This window comes from Perognathus longimembris, chromosome 6 (genome assembly GCF_023159225.1).
Source record: "Perognathus longimembris pacificus isolate PPM17 chromosome 6, ASM2315922v1, whole genome shotgun sequence".
NCBI classification, from domain to species: Eukaryota; Metazoa; Chordata; class Mammalia; order Rodentia; family Heteromyidae; genus Perognathus; species Perognathus longimembris.
This window is the reverse complement of record NC_063166.1, coordinates 76,570,185-76,590,868: the sequence shown is the minus strand read 5'-3', so window position 1 is coordinate 76,590,868 and position 20,684 is coordinate 76,570,185. Positions and strand designations below refer to the sequence as shown.

The 20,684-nt window shown below is 46.7% G+C and overlaps 2 protein-coding genes across 2 annotated transcripts in view; both read right to left on the bottom strand.

Annotated features, from left to right (window-relative positions):
- Positions 1-254: 254 nt before the first annotated feature.
- Positions 255-4,534, bottom strand: Dbndd2 (dysbindin domain containing 2). The gene is made up of 3 exons (XM_048349500.1): positions 4,396-4,534; positions 4,074-4,211; positions 255-2,504 (listed from the first exon to the last, which is right to left on the bottom strand). Exons 1-3 carry the CDS (start codon positions 4,532-4,534, stop codon positions 2,296-2,298), a joined length of 486 nt encoding a protein of 161 aa, XP_048205457.1. The 3' UTR covers positions 255-2,295.
- The window catches only part of Sys1 (SYS1 golgi trafficking protein), a 29,503-nt gene continuing 13,232 nt past the window's right edge, over positions 4,414-20,684 (bottom strand). Inside the window, exon 4 of the mRNA XM_048349502.1 lies at positions 4,414-4,542. Coding sequence (XP_048205459.1) covers positions 4,536-4,542 — 7 coding nt within the window. The 3' untranslated portion in view covers positions 4,414-4,535. The remainder of the gene's footprint in view (positions 4,543-20,684) is intronic.

Sequence of the window (20,684 nt, the reverse complement as noted above, 5' to 3'; positions counted from 1 at the left end):
GATTGCTGTCTAAAGTCAGCCCAGACAGAAAAGTCTGTGAGACTCTTACCTTCAATTAACCAGCAAAAGGCCAGAAGTAGAGATGTGGCTCAAGTGGTAGCTGAACAGCCTTGAGTAAAAAAAGCTAAGGGACAGCGTAAGGCCATGAGTTCAAGGCCCCCCCCCCCAAAAAAAAATAAATGAATCTTCTGGAATTTGCCTCCTAAATCTCTTTATTCCTTCCACTTTTTCCCCATATTCTTTGGTCAGTTTTGTTTTTAAATCTAAGTGGCTAGTTTCTAAGCATCTATTCTGGTCTTGTCCTATCAGCAAGCATCAGGGGCCTTCCAGACATTCTAGTTTATTCCTACTCATCATTCAGGTTTCAGCTGAAGTGTCATTTCAGGGCACCACCCTGGTGACCTCTCTGAATAGGCTGACTGCTCTCTAGCACCAAAGTTGCAATTTTACATTTGGGGCCCCCACCAGACTATAAACTCCATGACAGACTGAACCTTTATTTTTCTACTACTACTTCTACAAGGTTATGTTCAGTGCTTTACATACACTAAGCCTGGACATTTAGTATTTGCTGAATGAGTTTCTACCCCTCTTCTTTGGGCCACCATTATCTCTGGCACAAATTACTGTTCTTTGTCCGTCTTAAGCCTGTTTCTTTCCAGCATATTCTCTACATTTCAGCCGGATTTAGCCTTTAAACAAGCAAGTCCAACTATCTGTAATCCTTCATTATTCCCAGCAAAGTTCAAACACTTTTAACATGGCCACTAATGTGTCAACTGCTAATTACTCACCCAATGAACGCTGTCCTCTTGTTCCTTAGTAACAAAACTCTGGTTTTGTCAAGACATCGGAGTGCCCTACCACAGGGCCACCCCAGCCTTGCCAGTAGCCAGGGTGCTTCTCCATCTGTCGGCTAGTACAGATATCAGATAGATGCACTGGCATTTTTTCAGTGACTTGAAAGTGTCTTCCCCAAAGTGAGAATTTCCTCCTTTTTTTTTTTTTAAAGAAAAGTGTCATGTCCCTGTCTATAAAATGTCTGCAAATGAAATATTTCCTGTGTTACCAAGTTCTGGCCATTGAGATAAAAGTGAGCACTCTTACTTAGAACTTCCAAAAATGCTTCCTAAGGTGGAAATAAACCTCAGGCTGTGCCCACCTTGCCTATTCCCCATTTGTTCTCCTGCTTCCTGCTTGTTTCAAAGTCATAATGGGGTTTAGACAGCCATGTTAGGCATGAGTAATCAATAAGCATGTAAGTCATGAGCCTAGTATGGCAGAGTAGAACAAGCCAAAAGGAGCCCGGTGCTCAAATAACTACAGAGCTTCATATTTTGGATGAGGAAATACACTTTTTATCTTTTAAGTCACGATCTCTTACTAGCAGTCAAATGGAAGGCTTCAATGTGACCTTTGTCAATCTTAACGTCTTCAGGGTCTCAAATCCAACAACTTAAACAAACGAATGCTTTTCAGTTCCTATTCTCTCCATTCCATCTTCGCAAACTGCTCCTGCAGAGATGAGGCCCCTTCCCCTGCTGCTTGGCCCGGAAACCTGTAATCATTCTTCAGATCTCAGCTCCTCAACTGCCATAAGACAGCATAAATTAGCATAAGATGTCCCTATTTCCTGGTATCAAAGTAGTACCTCATAGAGAGTAAAATCCATGAGCACAGGGACACTACTTCCCTTGCTCAGAACTATATTTCAACCTGTGCCCTGCACTAGTGTTCAATAAGTATTTCTTACCAAACCAAAAGAGCAGTAGGGATACAGTACTAGTTAGAAAGCTAAGGACATATACAGGGCTTGATACTTTTGAAATGTGAAGAATAAAATGGAATGGTTGGTATATTATTTATTATTTATACCGTGCCCTGTCAAAAAAAGAACGAAGGAGGCAGGATAGCTAGAATAGCACCCACCTCATTAGAGTGCTAAGTTCACGTCCACTGAGAGACACTGGCTGAGGAAACACTACTGGAAGACTACAAGACAGTGTGGGGGAGAGAGGAGTGCCAACAAGAGCAGTGGCATCTTGTTCTACCTCATCTTCCATCTACTCAGTTGCAAGTCCTACCTCAAGGAGTAAACCAGAACTGGTGGGAGGGTTGCAGCAAGAAAAGGTTAGCGATAAAGCAGAAGGAGGTTAATTCTCAGTAAGGTACGATATCCCACCATTCTCCTTTCCCAGTGCCAGCTGCTAGTGTGTGGTCTTAGAATGCTCTGGCTGGCCTAGGGTCTCACATGGAGAGCAGCCAGCTGTGTCCGTGGGCAGGAGGGACCCACTGCTAGCTGCAGGTTCTCGTCTCTGCCCCTCCATCACTTCTGTCCTCTTCCTCCTCGTCAGACTGTGCCAAGGGTGTATCTGCTCCACCATCACTAGGATTTGGGCTGTGCAGGTTGGTGGAGGAGTCAGAGGACAAGGAGGAGGTCCGGGATGTGGTCCTGTCTGGCGTGGGCACTGGTAAGCTCAGCTCCTCTGCCTGGTCACCCGCTCCTGTGCAGAGAGAAGAGCAGGTCAGAGACACAAATAAGGCTTTGTAGGACTCTTTAAAGAGATTATCTGATCAGAGGCACTGAAAGGAAGGGAAGGCAGGTACTTGTCCAGAATTGCTTTGTTGACTCCCAGCTCCTCCTGAATACATGCTTGAGCTCTGGAGTCAGGTCATCAGTGTAAGAGTTTGAGTTCTACCTACATCACTTCCAGCTGAGTAGCTCTAGGCAAGTCATCTTCCCTCTTAAGAACTCTGCTCTTCCTGTTAAGGAAGGGATAAAATAAAACGTGCTTATCTAATGGCTAGCATAGTAGGCCATCAATAAACAGCAGTTCTGCCAGGAGCCAGAGGCCCATGCCTGTAATCCTAGCTTCTGGGAAGCCTGCAACCTGGTCGATTGTGGTTCAATGTCAGCCCAGGCAGAAAAATAATGAGAGTCCCATGTCCAATTAGCCTGCAAAATGCTGGACTCAAAGTCGAGCTCAAGTGGTGCCAGCTGTTAAGCAAAAAGCTGAGTAAGAGTACAAGGCCTGAGTTTAATCCCTAGTGCAGTTTTTAGTTGGATTTTGCCCAATATTGTTTTTGTGAAACAGGGTCTTTCATCGTACTCTGTAGCTGAGGCTGGCTTTGAAGTCGGGATCCTCCTGCCCAGCATCCCAAGTCTAGGCAACGTGTTTATGCGCCACCAGCCTGGTTCAGTAGCACTTGTAAATAACAGATGATCTGCCTTACAAGTTAAGCACTTGGAGTTCAGAGTCACAACTTTTCCAGTTTCTGGCTCTGTGGTTGAACTCTGAGATGAATTTCCTTCCTTTTTTTGTGTGTGTATATGTGTATTACTGTACTGTGACCAAATTCAGAGCCTTATGCATGCTAGGCAAGCACACTGCACTACATCCTTTAACTTCCTTCTTTGTAAAATTTAAAGGAAAGGAGCCCCACACTAGTAGTTCATGTCTGTAATCCCAGCTACTCAGCAGACTGAGATCTGAGGATCACAGTTTGAAGCCAGCCCAGGCAAGAAAGCCCATGAGACTCTTATCTCCAATTAACTACCCAAAAAGCTGGAAGTGGAGGTATAGCTCAAGTGGCAAAGCACTAGTCTTAAGCACAAAAGCTCAGGGACAGCACCCAGGCCTTGAGTTTAAGCCCCAGAATGGGCATCAACAAAAATTTAATGGAAAAGACATTGTTAAGTCCATTAAAAAATATGTAAAGGAACTTAGCACAGTACTAGGAACACAGTAAATATTGCTCAATAAATACTATGATAACTAAAAGTGGCTAAGTTGTCCAGTGGAGACACTGTATTTTACATTAATTTCATAAATATAAGATTTAAAACGCCACAGAACTTGGTCATTGCTAGAGTTTTGGATTGGGGATTTGTAACCCAGTTTCCCTTAGCATCAACTTCCCTAAAATCAGAACAGGCAGCTCCTTTGCTGACAGAAATGCCCACTTCCAGTTCCCCCATGTATCCTTCCCCAGCTCAGCCTGTCGGCCTCATTTCAGAACTCCAATGAGCTCTGGCTCAAGGGTGCCCCCGTCCCCAAAGCAGAGGGACATACCTGACGTCTGGGGGGTGGGTGGAGGATCTTCACAGGGCAAGAACACATCTGCTCCATCCTGATCCCCAAGGTCAATAAGTTCTACTTGCTCCAGTGTGTCCACATTCACTTCCATGGATGAGATACTACCTATGGGGGCTGGGGAGGAAGAAGGAGGTAAGTCAGGGGCAGCCGGGCCAGAGCTGATGGGATGATTAGGGTTAACTGTCACATCCCAAGCTAGGCCAAGAAAATAAGAGGAGAGGTGGTCTCCGAGATGCGGGACCCAGAGCACATTTTCTCTATCCTAACCCAATTTCACTTTTCAGGACTTGAAACTTACCTCTTTGTGACTCAAGATGCAGGTGGGACAATGGGAAGACAAACTCTGTCTCTGGCTGCAGAATGTCCTCAAAGAATTTCTGCCGCTCTCGAAGGCGGAGCTGCTGGCGCTCCAGGGCTGCCCGAGGATTTGGATCCATATCAGCCCCTGGAGAGGAAAGTACAGTCGTGAGGATGGGAGAGGAGACAGGGGAGGCCTGGGCTTAGGGAGCACCACTGAAGCCAGCATCCCAACAGTGGAGACTCTGCTTCCAGGCTGTTCACCTCTGGCCTGGGCTATTTTGTTTCTCTTCTCTAAAACAAAGCCTATCCCACAATTTCAAGTGTCATGTAGAGGCAGGGCCTGCCGGAGCTCCACAAAGGGGATGCTGGTTCCAGGCACAGGGGAAAATGCTCTGTGTTCAGGGAAGACAGCCAATGGCTGTCAGTACCATGCCCTTCTGAGAGGGCCAGAGGGTACTTTTTTCTTTTTTTTTTTTTTACTTAATGGACTCAGCTTCCCTCAGGAAGCCAGGGGAGAGAGTGTATGGGATGGTGGGGTAGAGACTCCTCTCCCCCTAGTGCTGCAATTCTGGTTCCTCCCCATCCTTTGCCCTCTTTCTCTACACATGTGCCCCACCCCCATCCCTGCCAGACCCTTGCTCCGAAGTCACAGACCTGACTTCCAGGCTTGGCTAGCTCTAAGGAAATGATATTTCTGGCCTCAGTCTCCCCATCTGAAATGGCATAATCTTCCTACCTGCCTGAAATGCAAGACCCTAACTCGTGAAGGAGAGCAGTTTAGGGAATGACCCATCCCCCGCCCCCTCCACACCTATTTGTTCCTTTCCTCGGACATATTTCACTGTCTTAGTTTCCTGCTAGTAAGGAGCAGTTGGAAGGATGGGCCCTGGGTCTAATTCAGTCCAAGTCTCTTGAACCCCTCTGCCTGCTGAGAGCTTTCCAGCCTAGGCCCTGCATTCACTCCCGCCCGATGGTTCACTCCTGGCGCTCCACTGAGTCCATCACTGGGGGTAAGGGGATTTCTAGCTTAAGGACCAGATCATCCCACGCCACCTGATACACAGCAACCCCGACCTGCTCCACACGGGGGGACCCCAATTCGAGGGCCAGGCAGGGCTGAGGAAGTGTGGGAAGTCGGCAGGGCTGGCCCCGGAGATGGGAGGCGCTGACGCTGACTCCAGGGAAAGGCTTGGAGCTGCCGCCCAGGTCACCACGCTAAAAATACCCAGGGCCCTGGGGCCGTCCGCGCTAGCAGCGGGGAGGGGGAAGGCTCCAGCAGCTCAGGGGGGATGGGGGGAGCTCACGCAGACGAGGGGTTCCGGGACCCCCCTCACGTCTCCCCTCTCCAGGAGCCCACGGGTCGCACGGGACTGAAGGGGCTGCGCTCCGGGGCCGCGGGGCCGGAGGCTAGGGGCCCAGGGTTGTTTACGCAACCGTAGGTGCTGGGAGACCGCGGAGAGATTGGGGGCCGGAGCCCGAGAAATGGAGCACTCCCTCGCCCCGGCCCCACCCGCCCCAGTAGCAAGAGGCACGAATTCCCAAAAAAGGGCCGCGCCGCGCGGGCGGGCGGGCGGGAGGGAGGGACGGGGTGCGAGGGAGCCCCCTCCGCCCCACCGGTCCCTCCGCGGCACCTGCGCCCGCCGCCGGCCCTTCCTACCTGCAGCTCGGCCCCGCTGACTCAGTCTGTCCGCTCCGGCGGGGCGGCGGGGGCGTGGGAGCGGGCGCGCCGGCCGGGGTGGGGCTGCGCCTCCGGATCCCCCGGGGACCCGCGGCCCTGGGAGCCGGGCGCGCGGGGGAGGCGGGCGGCGGAAGTGGGGGAGGGGCCCTCGCCCAGCGGCGGGCACCGGCGCCCGGCCCTCGCCCAGGAGGCGGCCCCGGGAGCGCGGCTACTCCGACTCGCAGGGCCGGCAAAAAGTTGCCCGCCCGCATCCTTCCCCGCGCCGCCCCCCGCGCGCGGCTCGGCGCCCGCGGCGGTGCATTGGCTGCGCCCCCGCCCCGGCCCCCGCACACTTGCTGCGCCCCGACGCCCGGAGCGCCGCGCCGCGCCGCGCCGCGCCCCGCCCCGCCCGGCCCCGCGCCGCACTTGCCACGCTCGCGCGCGCTCCGCTCCACAAGGCGCGCGTCGGCGAAGGCGGAGGGGAACCTGCCGGAGCCGGGGACTGACCCGGTGCCACCCGGCAAAGCAGGCACGCTGCGATGGAGACCCCTGACCCTGGAACTCACCCGGCAGACCCCGATTCCTGGCTCCGGGGCCAGACACAGACGCGCCCAACCTAGCAGCGCCAAGGGTGGGGGGCCGGGGCCGGGCGGGCCCGGGCTGGAGGGGGCGAGCCGCCGCGCCGCACCCCAGGACGCCGGCCGGGAGCCAACACCTCCCTCCTGCTAGGATGCTGGACGTCCAGCCCGAAGGAGGGGGGCGGCGAGGCGAAGCGGCCAGCACCGCCGCCCAGCCCAGGGCCAGGAGTGGTCAGCCTGCCGTTCACCCCCCTCCCCGCCCCGGGCCCATCCCTTGTCCAGCGGAGGCTGGGGGAGGGAGGACAGGGATGTCCATACAGAAGGCAGAAGCTCTGGATCACTTAGTGATTTGCTCACCAAACATCCTCTGAACCAGACGGGAACTAGCTAGCTAGGAGTCATCCTTGGCGCCTCCCTCTCCCTGACCGCCCACATGAAAATACACCTCTTCCCGTGGATTCTTTCCTCAGTGCCTTTCCAACCCCTCTATTCCTCCCCCTTCCACCATCCTCTCTGGCGTAGGGCCCCGTGGTCCGGTTTTTCCGGTACTCAGGCCCACCTGCGTAATTTGCCCCGTTTAGACCACAAACCTGTTGTAATCTCCTCCACTGTCACGAATAAAATCCAGGTGCTCACGTTTGAGCAGCTGGAATCTTGAAGAAATTAGTTCAACGGGGGAGGAGGGGTAGGTGCAAAAAGATGGCTAGAAGAGTGAACGGTCCTGTCACGCCCAGGTTGTCCTGTCAGAACAGCACAAGTAAGGCATTAACTCTTGTGTTGTATTACAGGGATTCAAAGCAAGCCTCTGGGATAAATAGAACAAGCAGCTTTCCCACTAGTTTACAAGCGTGGATACTGGTTTGTGGGAACCAATGCAGGAAGGGTTAAGGACATTGTCCAGACTTCTTTGGGCTGTAAAATTTGACGGCAGCCTCTAGCCAGGTGCTCAAACATTCTCTGAGCTTTGATTTCCTTACATATAAACTAGGAATGATTAATCCCTACAGTTTATGAGATAATATAAAATGCTTAGTATGGAACTTGGGCACTTTGGATATGCTCTGTAAATCTTCACTGTTTTGATTGTAGTGAGTCTTGAGAAAGGGAAGGAACTGTTCTTCGTCCCACATTTCTGAAATTATAGGAAGGTATCCCTCATTGTTAATGCTTCTGGAGAGATTATGTGCCAGTCACTATTATAAGTGCTTTACATATATTAATTCCTACACATCTCTCAAAAATCTGGTGTTATTATGTCAAGTTTTCAGATAAAGGACCAAGGCTGGTGGCTCACACCTGTAATCAATCCTAGCTACTCAGGAGGCTGAGATCTGAGAATCACAGTGCAAAGCCAGCCAGGGCAGGCAAGTCTGTGAGACTCTTATCTCCAGGTAATCACCAGAAAACCAGAAGTTGAGCTGTGGCTCAAAGTGGTAGGGCACTAGCCTTGTGCAAAAGCTCAGACATAGCACCCAGGTCCTAAATTCAAGCTCCACAGCCAACAAAAAAAAAAAGAAAAGAAAAAAAGATAGTCCTATTTTTCTCATTTTTTTTTTTTTTTTTGGCCAGTCCTGGGCCTTGGACTCAGGGCCTGAGCACTGTCCCTGGCTTCTTCCCGCTCAAGGCTAGCACTCTGCCACTTGAGCCACAGCGCCGCTTCTGGCCGTTTTTTTTTTTTTTCTGTATATGTGGTGCTGGGGAATTGAACCTAGGGCCTCGTGTATCCGAGGCAGGCACTCTTGCCACTAGGCTATATCCCCAGCCCCGCATTTTTCTCATTTTTAATCACTCTAAAAGATATGTGAACTTATAAGGTCAATAGTGTAGCTGGAATTTGAACCCAGAGGTAAGCTGTTTCTAGGGACTGCTGTAACCACTTTTCCCAGGTTTTTGCCTTGTAATTTCATCTTCCATGTAATATTTTAGTAAGTTTGATTCCTCTTTTTTTTTTTTTTGTGCCAGTCCTGGGGCTTGGACTCAGGGCCTGAGCACTGTCCCTGGCTTCTTTTTGCTCAAGGCTAGCACTCTGCCACTTGAACCACAGCGCCACTTCTGGCCACTTTCTGTATATGTGGTGCTGGGGAATCGAACCCAGGGCCTCATGTATATGAGGCAGGCACTCTTGCCACTAGGCCATATCCCCAGCCCCTGATTCCTCTTTCTTATTAGTGGATGAATAGGTCTTTGTTCCCATTTTCTGGCACAGAAGACTAAGGCCCAGTCAGGAGTACAGTGGGTGGAGTTCTGCTCCCAAACTCATCTCCCTTTTCTATATGACCTATCTTCTTAGTCCTATTTTTCTCATTTTTAATCACTCTAAAAGATAATTGCTTGCTTGAGTATATGGCCCAAATTGTAGAGTGCTAGTCTAGCAAGCATGAGGCTCAGAGTTCAAATGCTAGAACTGAAAAATAAATAAACAATACTATTGTTTGCGTAATAAAAAAGCAGCAAAAGCACGGTGGGTTTACAGCACATATACTGTAAAAGTAAAATGCTTAACAACAAATATAAAAGTGATAGGATGAGGGCTGGGAATGTGGCCTAGTGGTAGAGTGCTTGCCTAGTATGCATGAAGCCCTGGGTCAATTCCACAGCACCACATACACAGAAAAAGCCAGAAGTGGCGCTGTGGCTCAAGTGGCAGAGTGCTAGCCTTGAGCAAAAATAAGCCAGGGACAGTGCTTGGGCCCTGAGTCCAAGGCCCAGGACTGGCAAAAAAAAAAAAGTGATAAGATGGAAGAATTGGACATAAATGTTCTGTGCTGTACAGGAAGGAATATAATGGTACTTGAAGAAAAACTGAGGTTAATAAAGATACATATTGGGCTGGGGATATGGCCTAGTGGCAAGAGAGCTTGCCTCGTATACATGAAGCCCTGGGTTCGATTCCCCAGCACCACATATACAGAAAACGGGCAGAAGTGGTGCTGTGGCTCAAGTGGCAGAGTGCTAGCCTTGAGCAAAAAGGAAGCCAGGGACAGTACTCAGGCCCTGAGTCCAAGGCCCAGGACTGGCCAAAAAAAAAAAATAATAATAAATAAATAAATAAATAAATAAATAAATAAATAAAGATACATATTGTAAATGCAAGAGCAATCAAAAATTTTATAAGAAATTAAGCTAGTACTTGCCTAGCATGTATAAAGTATTCAGTTCAATCTCCAGCAATGAAAATGAAAGATACAATTAACAAGCTAATAAGGGAGATAACACAGAAACCTAAGAATACTAGAGTAGAAGCCAGGCCCAGTGGCACTCAGTATTCCCAGGAGGACAGTGCACAGACTAGTTTTGAGGCTGTGGCCTCTACCAAAAACATAAGACCCTATCTGAAAAATAAGGCAAAAAACAAAAAACCCTGAATTCAAACCCTAGAGCTACCAAAAAAAATCCGTTTAAATATGAAGAAAGATATGGACTAAAAATGAGTGGCAAGCTGGGCGGCAGTCGCTCAGGCCTGTAATCCTAGCTACATAGGAGGCTGAGATCTGAGAATCACAGTTCGGAGCCAGCTCAGGCAGCAAAATCTGTGAGACTGTTATCTCCAGTTAACTACCAAACAAGTCAGAAGTGGAGCTGTGGCTCAAAAGGTAGAGCAAAAACAGTTGGGAAAAAAAGCTCAGGGACAGCACCCATAACACTGAGATCAAGCCCCAGGATTGGCACGCACACACAAAAAAAAATGTGAATGGTGAAATAAGATACAATAACCTGGACAGTCAATGTTAATTAATATGAGCAAGGCACATGTCAGAAGGACAGTTACCTGGGATAAAGAGGGACATCATAAAATGATAAAAGGTACAATTCACCAAGAAGACACTAAGTGCTATATACCTAATACCAGGTTCAGAAACAGTGAAAATCAACAGACTTGAAAGAAGAAATGAAATCTACACTACACTTCTCTCTTGATAATCAGTAAAACCAAGTAGACCAAAAATGAGTAAGGAAAACCTTCACATTATCCTTACCTTTATTTATTTATTTATTTATTTATTTTGCCAGTCCTGGGGCTTGGACTTAGGGCCTGGCTTATTTTTGCTCAAGGCTAGCACTCTGCCACTTGAGCCACAGCGCCACTTCTGGCCGTTTTCCATATATGTGGTTCTGGGGAATAGAGCTCAGGGCTTCATGTATGCGAGGTAAGCACCCTTGCCACTAGGTCATATTCCCAGCCCTATCCTTACCAGCTGAATTCACATTTTTATAACATTTTACCCAATAGCTAATCAACCTTTTAAACTGCATGTACAATATTCAATGAAATAACATATTCTGTACATAGGAATTGGGAAGTATGGGCTTTAGGTATAGTAAAAACCTAAATTGCTCCAAAGAAAATATTCACAGAAGCCCTAGGTCTTTGATAAGGCTGTGCTTGGGTAGGCAGAAAATGTGAGGAAAACACAATTGGAAAATAGGTTATGGCACAAAGTTTAGCCATCTGTTTTCTGCAGTGAGACGAGAGACAGGAAAAAGTACCAACAAGTTGGGTGATGTAGCTAAGAATGTTTCCTAACAGTATTAAAGGTGGCACCTGTTATCTTTTTGCTGCTTATAGTAAAATGTAGGAGTAAAATACAGTAATCATCCTAGATTGAGAGGGATATTGCCTCCCAGAGGATGCTCAGTAATGTCAGGAGCCATTTTCAGTTGTCAGAACTGGGGAAGTTGCAACTGTCACCTAGCTACAAGAGGCCAGAGATGCTACTGAACATCCTGTCATGTGCAGGAGAGCCCCTCTCAAGCTGCCCCTCCCTGCTGCATCACCAACATGAAAGAGTTATCCTGCTCCTAAATGTTAACACATAAGCAAGAGCCAAGGCTTCATGACTTGGAAAGTGCCAGCCTCTCCAAATGGCAAGTGATGGTAACATTAAGAAATGGCTTCCTGGCAAAGCTCAAATCCAGAGCACTGCCAAGAAATCCTATTCCAAATATGCAACTGAGACTCTGACTGTGAAATTTTAACATCTCAGAAAGATTTAAGGAAGCACTTCAGAGAACTATTCAGAAAGATGAAAGATCCACATGAATTATAATCATGCCTTGCAGATCCTCTGGTTCAGACAGGGATTCTAGAGCTCCAGGGGGTTTGTTATGTCCTGGGCCATCCCAGCAGAAGGCTATAGAAGACAGGAAACAGGTGGGCATGTATTTTGTTTAACAGACTGGATATGAATACTACCCAAAGCAAGTTTTTATAAAGTATTATTATATATCCAGAAACATCTCCACCTTGAACTTACAAAGTGGGTAAACATTTTTTTTAAGGATTTCAAGTTCTGAGCTGGAAATTTTATTTTTAAAAAAGAATGACATAGAGGCTGGGGATATGGCCTAGTGGCGAGAGAGCTTGCCTCGCATACATGAGGCCCTGGGTTTGATTCCCCAGCACCACATATACAGAAAACGGCCAGAAGTGGTGCTGTGGCTCAAGTGGCAGAGTGCTAGCCTTGAGCAAAAAGAAGCCAGAGACAGTGTTCAGGCCCTGAGTCCAAGGCCCAGGACTGACCAAAAAAAAAAAAAAGATTGATATAAACGGTCAATCAGGAATGCAACAAAGAATGAAAAGGGCAAGGGGCCACCAGGGACAAGATCTACGCAGATGAAGTTGACAGTTTTGTGGTGGGCTAATTAATTCTTTGAAAAGTACAACCAGCCGAAATCACCCAAAATGAAATGCAAGTTAAATACAAATAAAATCTGTGTTTATTTTTCACTTTTATTTTTGTCAGTCGTGGGGCCTGGGTGCTGTCCCTGCCGTTTCAATTTTCTGGTGGTTAATTGGCAATAAGAATCTCACCAACTTTCCTGCCCTGGCCTTTCTTGGAACTGCGATCCTCAGATCTCTGCCTCTTGAGTAGCTAGGATTACAGGCATGCCCAGCTAGTGCCCAGCTTGGAATCCTTCTGCCTCAGCCTCCCCAAATCTGGGATTACAGGAGCAAATTACCAGAGCTGATGTAAGAAACTCCTGAAAAACCATTAGGTTCAGGTGGTTTTACTAGAGGATTCAACTCAGCTTAATATGTGCCCCAGACTGGTCTCAAACTCATGATTCTCTTGCCTGCACTGCCCAAGTGCTGGGATTACAAGCGTGCCCCGCCATTTCCAGCTATCTCAATTTATTGTATGTGGCCAGTTATTACCTTGATATCCCTGGAGAAGTATGAAGCAAAATGTAACAAAACAGATCCACACAACTTCACTAAAGTTATCAAATTTTAGGGTATAATTGGTGATAACATTCCTTTTTTACTGTTCATAGGTTAAGTAGTGTTCAGCTCTCTATTTTTTCATTGTTGAGACAGACTCTTACTATGCAGCCAGTGTGTCCTGGAACTTTCTGTAGCGCCTTAGGTAGCTTTGAACACATAGTCCTCCTGCATCACTGGGATTGTAGGCATGAAACATCACACTGACCCCCAATTTTACTTCTAATACTGGTAATTTGTGTCTTTCATTCTTTTCTTTCCTGAAATTTGTCTCTCCCCCCGCCTTGCTTTCTTTTCCTTTCTTCTCTGCTTTTCTCTTTTTCTTTCTGATTTAGAGGTCTGCTTTGGGTTGCACTGATTTGTTTTCCTATTTTTAATTTCATTTATTTCTAGTTTTTTAAATTCTTTCTTGTGTTTGTTTTGGATTTAAATTGCCTTCTTTTTTCTCATTTCACAAAGTGAAAGCCCAGACTGATTCTAGATCTTCTTTTCTAATACAACATATGCATTTAATGCTATACAATTTACTGTGAGCACAATTTTGCTACACCCTACGAACTTGGTAACTAATTCCCATGTTCACTTAATGAAAAATTATTTAACATTTCTGTTGTGATTTCTTGTCATCCATGTTAGTGACATAGTGTTTAATTTTCCAATATCTTGACATTCTCTCACATTTTTGTCACTGGTTTCTAGTTTAATTCCACTGTGACCAGAGAATGTATTTTATTGATGGCTGTTTTACATTTGTTCAGGTGTATTTTATGGCCCAGAATGTCTGTTTTATCTTGGCTGTTCCAACTGAGCTTTACAAGAATGAGCATCCTACTGTTGCTGGGTGAAGTGTTCTATAAATGCCTATTAGATCAAGTTGATCGATGACAGAACTTGGGATAACTATAAATGTACTGATTTTCTGCTGGCTTGACTTGTCAGTTGCAAAAGAATGGTTGTAAATCTAACTAGAGTAGGATTTATCTATTGCTTTTGGAGAAAGATAATGTCTTCTTGGAGCATGGACTCCTTTATTGTTATTTAATGCCTCCTTTATCCCTAATAATACTATGTCAACAGTACCATATAACGGGAACAATATCCTTCATAACAGTAGATATGACAATTTTCAACAGAACACAATAATCCTCTTATAGGTATGGGTATTTGCAGAGATACCTCCAGTGAATGCCTGAAACCAAAGAGAGTACCATACAGAATCGGTATGTATGGCTCATTCCTGTACATACACATCTGTCATAAAGTTTAACTTACAAACCTGGCACAGAAAGACATTAGGGTTGGGTGGCTCCTGTCTGTAGTCCTAGCTACTCAGGAGGCTGAGATCTGAGGATCGCGGTTTAAAGCCAGCTAGGGTACCTGCACTATCTCTGTATCTTATCTGAGTACATTGGAAACCGTGTATACAGGTATTAGAACTAGGAAACTGAAAGGGAATACCAAAATCGAGAGACACGGGGTAAAAAAGACAAATGATTACAAAAGCTATACTTGCAAAACTGTTTAGTGTAAATCTACTGAACAACTCATGGGGGGAAAGGGAAAGGGGGAGGGGAGAGGGGGGAATGAGGGAGGAGGTAACAAACAGTACAAGAAATGTATCCAATGCCTAATGTATGAAACTGTAACCGCTCTGTATATCAGTCTGACAATAAAAATTATAAATAAATAAACAAATAAAAATAAAGCCAACCAGGGCAGAAAAGGCCAAGAGACTCATCTCCAATTAACCAGCAGGAAACAGGAAGTGACTCTGTGGCTCAAGTGGTAGAAAGGTAGCCTTGAGCTGAAGAGCTCAGGGACAGCACCCAGGCCCAGAGTTCAAGCCCCATAACCAGCAGGAAAAAAAAAAAAAAAAAAAAAAGGAAAAAGAGATTGGTATTAACTAATAAAAATCTACAACAACATACTGCAATTAAAGTTAGGTGGATGTGAGATCTGTCTCAAAGTATCTTACTGCACTTTCACCTTCTCATTTAGCACTCAACAGCCTCCCTTTGGGATATCTGAATCACCGGCCTCGCTCCTCTTGCGCACTGGTGCAGGTTTTAAGTGAAATATGGGTTACCTGAACACAAGTGCTACAGTGACAGATGTTCTGATAACTGACAGGGCTACTGAGTGACTAAAGTAGGAGTAGTGAGACAGCCACCCGCAGGGTGATTCACATCCTGAGCAGGATGAAGCCGGACATCACCAGATTTCCATGCGACCCAGAATGGTGGGCACTGTTTATTGCGGAGAAATTTCATTTAATATTTTTGGATCACAGTGGACTGTACATACTGAACTCACGGAAGATAAAACCAGGGATGGGGGGGTACCATGTTAGCAAACCCAGAAATATAAACTAATAAAAATGAAGTTGCCTAGGGATACAATTCTGGTTCAGTATTCAAAAAATCCAACTTATAATCTTCTTGCCTCAGGGCCCGTGCCAAACTCCCTATAATCTTTTTGAAATGACAGAAGGTTCTACTATTCCTTAGGCATAAGTTTTAGTCTTTTGTCACGCTGTTCTTCTCCGCACACACCCCCCCTAGTCGTGGGACTTGAACTCAGGGCCCCGGTGCTGCCTGAGGTCTCTTGCTCAAAGCCAGCACTCTATCACATTGAGCCACAGGTCCACTTCCTGTTTTCTGGTGGTTAACTGGAGATAAAAGTCTCAGGGACTTTCCTGGGCTGGGCTTTGAACGGTGATCCTCAGGTCTCAGCCTCATAAGTAGCTAGGATTACAGGCGTGAGCCACCAATGCCCTGCTATAAAAATGTTCTTGATCAGTCCAGTCCTTCCCAGAACCCAAGTTGATCGCAAAGTAATGATTAATAAGAGAATGGCTTAGAGCAGAGACACAGACAACATGGAGGAAGGGATTCCAGCCTTTTCTCCTGCTTTTAATCTGTAGGGCCAGCAGATGTGGGTTTTAAGCACCTCTTCTAATTGTGAGCACACACACACACACACACAAATGAGTGCATACAAATACTGGTCACCTGTGAATAAAGACTGTCCATGATTGTACTTATGTCAATTTCCTGTCTCGATGTAGCTTTGAACGACGTCACGGAATAAACTGGTATAGGAGACCTTTCTGAACTATTTTTGCAATTTCCTCTGACTATAATCACTTCAAAATTTTACGAATAATGATTTTTAAAAGTGAAAGAAGACCTCTGAACTCCAAAATTCTTCTGGTAGGATGCAGGTGCACAAAAACTGAACCACTTAACTGCAAATGTACATGCCAAAAAAAAAAAAAGATGACTCAGAACAGAGTGGAAAGGCAGTCAAAATCCCCTAGAAGGAAACAAAAGGGGCCCAGTGGGAGGGGGAAAGACAATCAAAGCATCTTATCCACCTGTATGAAAATAGCATAATGAGATCTATTGTTATGCACAATATGAATATGCATATATGTATATGTATGTGTGTATAGTATGTGAGTGTGTGTGTGTGCACGCTAGTCTTAGGGCTTGAACTCAGGGCCAGGTGCTGTTCCTGAGTTGTTTTGCTCAAGGCTAACATTCTACCACTTGAGCCACAGCTCCACTTCTGGCTTTTGTTATTGGTTAAGGGGCTTGAACTCAGGGCCTGGGCGCTGTCCCTGAGCCTCTTACACTCAAGGATAGGGCTCTACCACTTGAGCCACAGTGCCGCTCCAGTTTTTGAGTGCTTAATTGGAGTTAAGAGTCTTAGAGGGACTTTTCTGCCCTGGCTAGCTTCAAACCATGATTCTCAATCTCAGCCTTCTGAGTAGCTAGGATCATTAGTGCTCTCTCTCTCTCTCTCTCTCTCTCTCTCTCTCTGTGTTGGCCTTGGGACTTGAACTCAGGGCCTGGGCACTGTCCCTGAGCTTTTTTGATCAAAACTAGTGCTCTACCACTTGAGCCACAGCTCCACTTATGGCTTTTTTGGGTGGTTCATTAGAGGCAAGTATCTCAGTATCTGCTGCATGGGCTAAGTTTGAACCATGATCCTTATATCTCTGCTTCCTGTATAGCTAGTGTTGTGCCAAGTTGCAAGACCACCCCCAAGAAGACCACCGAGATTCAGACACTCCGAAATGCAAAAGCAAGGCAAGGCTTTATTTAACGAGCTGCCAACTCGGGCCTCGTCCTACCCACCGACACAGCGGAGGTTAGGAGGAAGCCCCGAGCTGTGATTACACAGGGCTTATAAAGGCAAAGAACAAGGTTACAACAATCAGCTGTGCAAGCAAGATTAGCACACAGGTACAAATCTGATTGGCTCAGGGTTCGATTCTAAAATGGGGTTCACGTGGTGGGGCCTGACTTCAAAGTCTGGCACCTCATTTCCCCCTTTTTCTTTTTGGTACCTTGGGAGCCAATCATGGCTCCATTCTGTCCATTTCAATGGCTTGCATGTCTAGGGGATGATATAGAGGTAAGGCATGGGCCAGTAGGGCCCAATGTACTAACCAAAGGGCCTGTCACCATTTCTTACAAGAATAGTCTCTGTACCTCTGTTTTGCATGCCTCTAGTTTATCCTGCCTCATCTTCACAAAAACAACTCTGGTCCCTTGATTTTAAAGGGGGGCTGATGGGTGAAGATCATCCATCTTCTGTAATTTCTTCAGGCTGACTCAGGGGCGTTGACCTTACCTAGCCAGGAACCTATAACCTTAGTCTACTTTTCCAAGGGACTGCAGGATTGCTGCAAACTGAAAATTAACTTTCAGCTATACAGACTTACCATTAGCTCTATAGTGTTTAGTATCCAAATGTAAGCAACAAAATAATACATAAACTTCTCAACTGTGCTCTAAGGGTCGGGTGGCTATACCCGTATTCCTGAGCAAGCTCAAAACTACCTAAAATAAGGGGGTCACCTCACTTTGGAGTGAGCTGCCAAAATGACATCAACACTAGCCAGGGTAGTAAGGAAAGAAGGCAAAAAGAAAATTATAACAATATTCAGTCTAACTTTCTTTTCTTGAGGCGAAGGCGAAGCGGCTGAGTTGGGTGCTTGGAGACCTCCCATGTTCCACTACGGTAGTTGTCATCCAGGGCAAAGGGGTCAGCTGGCCTGGTGTAGAAGCAATGAACCCAAGTGGCGATGCCGTCTAGGGTCCCTTCCACCGTGGTTCTAAGGAGTTCAGTCCCCTGGTCTGAATAAATGGGGGGGGGGGTAGGGACAGAAGCAGAATTATATACATTATTTCAAAAGGAGTAAAGCCAAGCTGATAGGGAGAATTTCTTACTCTAAGCAGAGCAAAAGGAAGGAGTGACACCCAGTCTGCGCCAGTCTCTAAGGCCAATTTAGTTACGGTCTCTTTTAGAGTCCGATTCATTCTACCTGTCCTGAACTCTGGGGTCTATGAGCACAATGCAATTTCCAATCCGTCCCCAGTGCAGCGGCTATTCTCTGACTTACTTTTGAGACGAAAGCCTGCCCATTGTCTGACCCAATGGTGGATGGGAAGCCATACCTGGGTAGGATTTCTTTCAGGATCTTCTTAGCCACTACATTCTCAGTCTCATGCTTTGTTGGATAGGCTTCAACCCATCCTGAAAAGGTGTCTACAAAAACTAGCAAATATTTGTAATTTCTGTGAAATCTACTTCCCAATACACACCTGGCCTATTCCCACAGAGGTGAGCTCCTTTAGTAGGAATCACCTGTGCTTCTCTGTGGGCCTGCTGGAAACTGTTACAAAAAAAACCTACAAAGAAGCTGGAATGGCAATTAAACATTTTGGTAGCCATAATTCTCCTTTTCTCACTTTGCAATAATTATTTAGGACAATTTTACTTCCAAATTTCTTCCAAAAGGCTACAAAAACAAAACAATTAATACAAAAGGAGGAAAACACACAGGCCTAAGAAAAGCTACGAGTTGGAGATCTCCCAAGCTGGCCCACAACCTCCTACAAGGGTGCAGAAGGAATGGACCCGAGTTGGCCCACAACCTCCTGCAAGAAGGAGTGGACCCGAGTTGGCCCACAACCTCCTGCAAGGGTGCAGAAGGAGTGGACCCGAGTTACATGTTGGAGATCTCCCAAGTTGGCCCACAACCTCCTACAAGGGTGCAGAAGGAATGGACCCGAGTTGGCCCACAACCTCCTGCAAGGGTGCAGAAGGAGTGGACCCGAGTACAAGATGGGCGGGTTGAGTCTCGTTTAGGAGGCCCTCCTGGTCAGTTCCGGCCAAAAACCAAACTGACTCGCGCCCTACAAGTATAAGCAAAAGCAAAACAGACAAACAGACAAATTACAGGACAAGACAAATGAACAGCGCTGTTTTCTTACCTTCGGAGTCTGGGATCTCGGGGTCTCTGGGGCTATCCCGGACGAAACCCCAAATGTTGTGCCAAGTTGCAAGACCACCCCCAAGAAGACCACCGAGATTCAGACACTCCGAAATGCAAAAGCAAGGCAAGGCTTTATTTAACGAGCTGCCAACTCGGGCCTCGTCCTACCCACCGACACAGCGAAGGTTAGAAGGAAGCCCCGAGCTGTGATTACACAGGGCTTATAAAGGCAAAGAACAAGGTTACAACAATCAGCTGTGCAAGCAAGATTAGCACACAGGTACAAATCTGATTGGCTCAGGGTTCGATTCTAAAATGGGGTTCACGTGGTGGGGCCTGACTTCAAAGTCTGGCACCTCACTAGGGTTACAGGTATGAACCACCAGCACCTGGCTCAAAAAGATTTCTTAAAGGAACAGAAAAATTGCAGAGCTTACAGTCTGATTTCAAGTGTTACCATAAAGCTACAGTAAACAAGGCAGATGATTATGAAACAATCAAAAGGAAAAGTCATGTTGTACAGACCAAAGGGACAGAACAGAGTCTATAACCAGAGATAATGTATATTGTCAATTGACTTTTATTTACTTATTTATTTTTTGCTGGTCCTTGAACTCAGGGCCTAAGCGCTATCCCTGAGCTTCTCTGTACTCAAGACTAGCACTACCATTTAAAATCCAGAGCGCCACTTCCGGCTTTTTCTGAGTAGTTTATTGGAAATGAGAGCCTCACAGACTTTCCTGTCCAGGATGGCTTTGAACCGCCATCCTCAGATCTCAGCTCCTGAGTAGCTAGGATTACAGGCATGAACCACTGATACTTGGCTTGATTGACTTCTTTTTAAAGACATGATCTCACTGAGTAGCCCAGATTGGCTTTGAACTCAAAAATTATAAGGCATGTGCTACCACACTCTTCTTGTATATAGTTTCTTATAAAGTTGAACATACAATTAGCCTATGATCCAGTAATCTCATTTCGAGATAAGCATTCCAATGAAATAATCAGCATCTCAGCCAACAGCCAGTGATCATGCCCCTAATCCTAGTTATACTCAGAAGGCTGGGATCTGAGGTTCAAGGTTCAGAGCCAGCTAGGAAGGAGAGTCAGTGAGACAAAAAATAAATAAATGAAATAGAGACAATCATTTTACCACGGGGGGTAGGCTGTGACATTGTGAGGGGCAGGCTGTGTGTGCTTCTCCCCAGGTGGGAGTTTTCTTCTCACCCCTACCCCTGCCCACCCCCCCCCTACTTCCTGGAGACCCAACCCTGCTGCTGTCACACATTTCAGTGATGTCACAGCTCCCCTGCCCACCAGCTTCGGCTGCGCCCATGTGATGCCCAGGCCAAGTGCTGGCCGAGCTGAGAGCGGCAGGGCGCAGGCAGTGCCCAGGCCAGGCTTGCTTCTTCAGGAGTTGAGGCCTCGCAGCCACAGCATGAGTCCATCCGAAAAGAAGAGGCCCAAGAATATAGTTATTTTCAAGGTCAGACTTTGGGCTGGAGCCTGGGTGATTTCCCTAGAAAGGGGCCTTAGAGAA

What these genes read in the sequence shown, in the direction of transcription:
- Dbndd2 (XM_048349500.1), bottom strand. Translation starts at nt 4,534, where the DNA reads ATGGATCCAAATCCTCGGGCAGCCCTGGAGCGCCAGCAGCTCCGCCTT. An exon ending in GCATCTTGAGTCACAAAGAG is followed by an intron (nt 4,212 to 4,395) that starts GTAAGTTTCAAG and finishes CTTCCTCCCCAG; the next exon opens with CCCCCATAGGTAGTATCTCA. An exon ending in ACCCACCCCCCAGACGTCAG is followed by an intron (nt 2,505 to 4,073) that starts GTATGTCCCTCT and finishes CTCTCTGCACAG; the next exon opens with GAGCGGGTGACCAGGCAGAG.